Genomic DNA, 3,496 nt, shown 5'->3' on the forward strand with positions numbered 1-3,496 from the left:
ATAAGGTTTCGACACCTTTTATATTGTTTTAGTTAATGTATATGGCTTATATAATTATTTGTATAATTTTTTAAATTTTATTAATATTCAGAATCATTTTGAGAGTAATACTCTGTTTTATATGAATATTTGGTTGGCATAGTTAGTTTATTTGAATTATTATTTTACTTTAATTAACCTTAAGAAGCTTGTTAACTAATTTATATTAATTCGTCTTATTCAAGATTTTAGACGATGTCGCCGACTAAATCCATTACCAGTCGGTCATTCTCGTAATTGCAATTTAAGTAATCCTTTAAGCCATTTGCAAAACCAAGTTTGGGCCCTTTTTGGGAATTTTCAGCACCCCATTCTCTCCAATCTCAGCCCAATGGCTCCACAGTTGCCCCAACCCACACCGATCCTAGCCTATATTTTTTTCAGCCAGCCCATATATATAAAAAGAATAATAAATCCAGGCCCAAATTTTCAATTCCAGCCCCATCCCAAATTCCTCTATCCAGCCATTTTTCGGTCGACCCGTCCAAGTCCAATAACCCCGAATTGACCCAACACAATATTCATTGACCCGACCCGCCTTTGCCCTTAAAGAATCTGAATACTCCAAATTATTTCCCTAGACGATTAAGAACAGAAGACGACACCACGCGATGGTAGTCATGAAGAAGCCAAGCGCGTATGACCCATTCTTTGTCTGAGTTTCTGACATAGTAATGGAACGCGATTTGTCCTTGCTCGCGGGTGCTCGCGAGAGATCGCTCCACGTCGCTTGCCAAAGACAATCATTAAATCCGGAGCGTCAATCCGCATTTTCTACTTCTGGAATGGTGCCAATTCGCAGAGAAGTTTGCTTCACCTTTTATGGTGGCAATTTTGAATTGAGGTTGGGAGATAATTCCTGTTTCAACCCCTTTCAACCCTAGCTCTCCTCCTATATATATTCTCTTCATATCTCTGTATTGTTTTTTTTTTAGGATTATTTTGAGGGATTTTCTTTTATTGACTTGGATTTTGGAGGCAGATAATAGAGAAAACAGTTTTCACTTCCTGGTTTTTAGAGGTTTTCTCCTTTTTGGAGTTAAAAAAATAATTCAGTGGAAATATAAGAAGTTCCAAGAGAATAGGGGATTAATTTTCATTTTGAGTTTAACATCCTGCACGATTTCTCCGTTCGTGGTTGGAACGGGAACGCGGGGTAGTGGAGTCATCGTCCAGAAAGCTAGCTGTCCAAGTCGTTGCCTCGTCAAAGGTAAACACCTCTCCTTTTCATCTTTGTCTTCTCCGCCGTGTCTCTCCCAAGTTGAGGTCGTTATGCTGTTGAAGTGAAGTTTATTGTACGTTCATTCTATTGTTGATGTTACTTTATGAAATGGCTAAAATCAAAAGAAAATTGATTAAGCGAGCCATTTATCATGTCATCTGGTAGTCGTAATGCTAAATGGTATCATGTATAGTTCCTCTTCATGACTCCTATGTTTTCTTTCTCTTTCCACTCAAAGGTCATTCTTCGAGTATCGCCTTCGCGCTTTCGCCATGTGATCTTTCTCTGTTCATTCGTTCGGAAGGTAGGTTCCAAACCTTGTTGTCCATGTGGTTTATCTACCACAGTATAGTCATTATAACTAGTTGACTGTTTTAGTCTTAATTTCATCCTGTTTAGCATGAACCTGTGTTATTATTTTGATGTTGATGTCATTCTTTCTCCCCTAGTCGGATGAATGAATCAAGACGTCAATGTTCAGAGTTAATTCGATTATCGTGCTTGTTATGTGAGAAGTTGTGGCTGTTGGTTTTAAGCTTATCTCATGTTTTTGTTTTTTTAGACCTTTTTATTAGAGTTCACCCATTATTAATTTTTTTTATATTATTTTATATATATCTATTTATGCTATTTGCTGATAGTTTATTAATTTTTTTTCTTTTTTTTTCTTTCTTTTGCATTAATTCTTTATGTACAAAGGCAAATGTTTATTGTGGTAATATTTTCATTGGTTTATGTCATTGATGTTGTCTTACTATCATTATATTAGTATTACTTTATTATAAAAATTCCAAAGCACTCTGTTTTAGATAATGGGTGCTTCTTTCTTATTTCTCTATTACTTCAGTCCGTGTCATCCCTTTTAAAGTTACTGCCGACTCCATGCATATTTCATACGTCCACGTCTTTAAATTCTTCTAACCGCCGACTAGAGTTTATGATAGGATTTTATGTTCGTCTAGTTCGTGGGTAAACCTTGTAGTGTCTAGCAGAGGAGTTCTGAATATTTATTTTGATCAAATAATTTTTTCGGTATGCTTAGTGTTCTATTTGACTTATTCAAGTCTGAGATGATTTAGTAGTTAGATATTGTTGTTATTTTTCTATCTTTGTCTCAATGATCTTGTTGTTTTTTGTTTGACAAGACTCTCTGATCGAGCTTGTTATTTGTTCTTATTGGTTTCCCATTTAGCTGATGTTTACCATTTTGCTTGCATGTAAAATTTGTCCGAGTTTTTCATGAACTCTTCTTCCTTGAATTTCAGGAGATCCGTAAAGGCTCAACATCTCCATTCAGTCTTCCAACATTAAAATCGACGGACTGTTCCCGAAGTTTAAAGAATTGGAGAATTGAAGATGTTGGAGCTGAAGATTTTTTTTTTTAATTTTGTATATCGTATTGTATTGATTATGGGCCTAAGCCCTTATCATCTTTTACATTTCTGTATTTACTTTGTATCATTATTTGCTTAGTTTAGGATAGGTACAAAATGGGTCGAAACCCAAAAACAAAATTGGTCAGAAACCCAAAATAGGTGGGTCCAAAAACCGGTCAAGGCGAACAGAACCCGAATTTGTATCTTTCTTTACTTGCTTTTGATTACTTGTTTAATTTATTAGTAGTTAGTTCTAAAGGTTACGAAAATTGAATTCCCCACAAAATGCCACTTTGGTTTTAACGATTCAATCAAGTAAAAGGCCTAAAAGATTTTACAAATTAAATTGACTTAGATAAATAATTCTTTCAAACACAATTTGAAATGATTTTTTTTGCTTTCATTTTTCAAACAACTCTAAAGATTATTCTTATTGCAATTGCTAGTCTTAGCCACATATAATGTTAGTTGTTGGATAGTCGTAATTAAGCGGAACGTCTAAGGTGCTTTCAAAACCTTCCTAAGATGTTAATAAGAATCCTCGAACCCCTCTGATTGTTTTCATATGATTTTTCTGTTAATTCTTTTGAAACAATGTTTTTCTTGATTTTTCTCAAAAATTAAGTGGCGACTCTCTAAAAAGTCAAAAACTTTAAAAAAACAAAATCTTTTTCCGATTTCGGATAAAACAGAAATGGCGACTTCCTCTGGGGAACTTGGAGGATTCTAACCTTAATACTAACATTATTTGGTCATAATTGCTTAATTGTTTACCTTATTATTATAATTATTGCATTTCCATGGCATTTTTCCGCCAAACGGTAAGTAGTATGCAATAGGAAAACGAAACTTACATGGC

At 34.6% G+C, this 3,496-nt stretch overlaps 1 protein-coding gene across 2 annotated transcripts; it reads left to right on the forward strand.

The window, feature by feature from the left end:
- Positions 1-632: 632 nt before the first annotated feature.
- On the forward strand, positions 633-2,906 carry LOC107021871. 2 transcript variants are annotated; one of them, XM_015222592.2, is made up of 4 exons: positions 633-883; positions 975-1,249; positions 1,500-1,565; positions 2,527-2,906. In XM_015222592.2, the coding sequence occupies exons 1-4, from the start codon at positions 714-716 to the stop codon at positions 2,535-2,537; spliced, it is 522 nt and encodes a 173-aa protein (XP_015078078.1). In that variant the 5' UTR covers positions 633-713; the 3' UTR covers positions 2,538-2,906. The 2 variants fall into 2 exon arrangements, with proteins under 2 accessions (XP_015078078.1, XP_015078079.1); XM_015222593.2 differs by lacking the exon at positions 1,500-1,565.
- Positions 2,907-3,496: the final 590 nt, after the last annotated feature.

Source organism: Solanum pennellii, chromosome 6, assembly GCF_001406875.1.
Source record: "Solanum pennellii chromosome 6, SPENNV200".
Classification (NCBI taxonomy): domain Eukaryota; kingdom Viridiplantae; phylum Streptophyta; class Magnoliopsida; order Solanales; family Solanaceae; genus Solanum; species Solanum pennellii.

Coding starts and splice junctions, on each gene's coding strand:
- LOC107021871 (XM_015222592.2), top strand. CDS start 714: ATGGAACGCGATTTGTCCTTGCTCGCGGGTGCTCGCGAGAGATCGCTC. Junction 884..974: donor GGTGGCAATTTTGAATTGAG/GTTGGGAGATAA, acceptor TTTTTTTTTTAG/GATTATTTTGAGGGATTTTC. Junction 1,250..1,499: donor AAGTCGTTGCCTCGTCAAAG/GTAAACACCTCT, acceptor TTCCACTCAAAG/GTCATTCTTCGAGTATCGCC.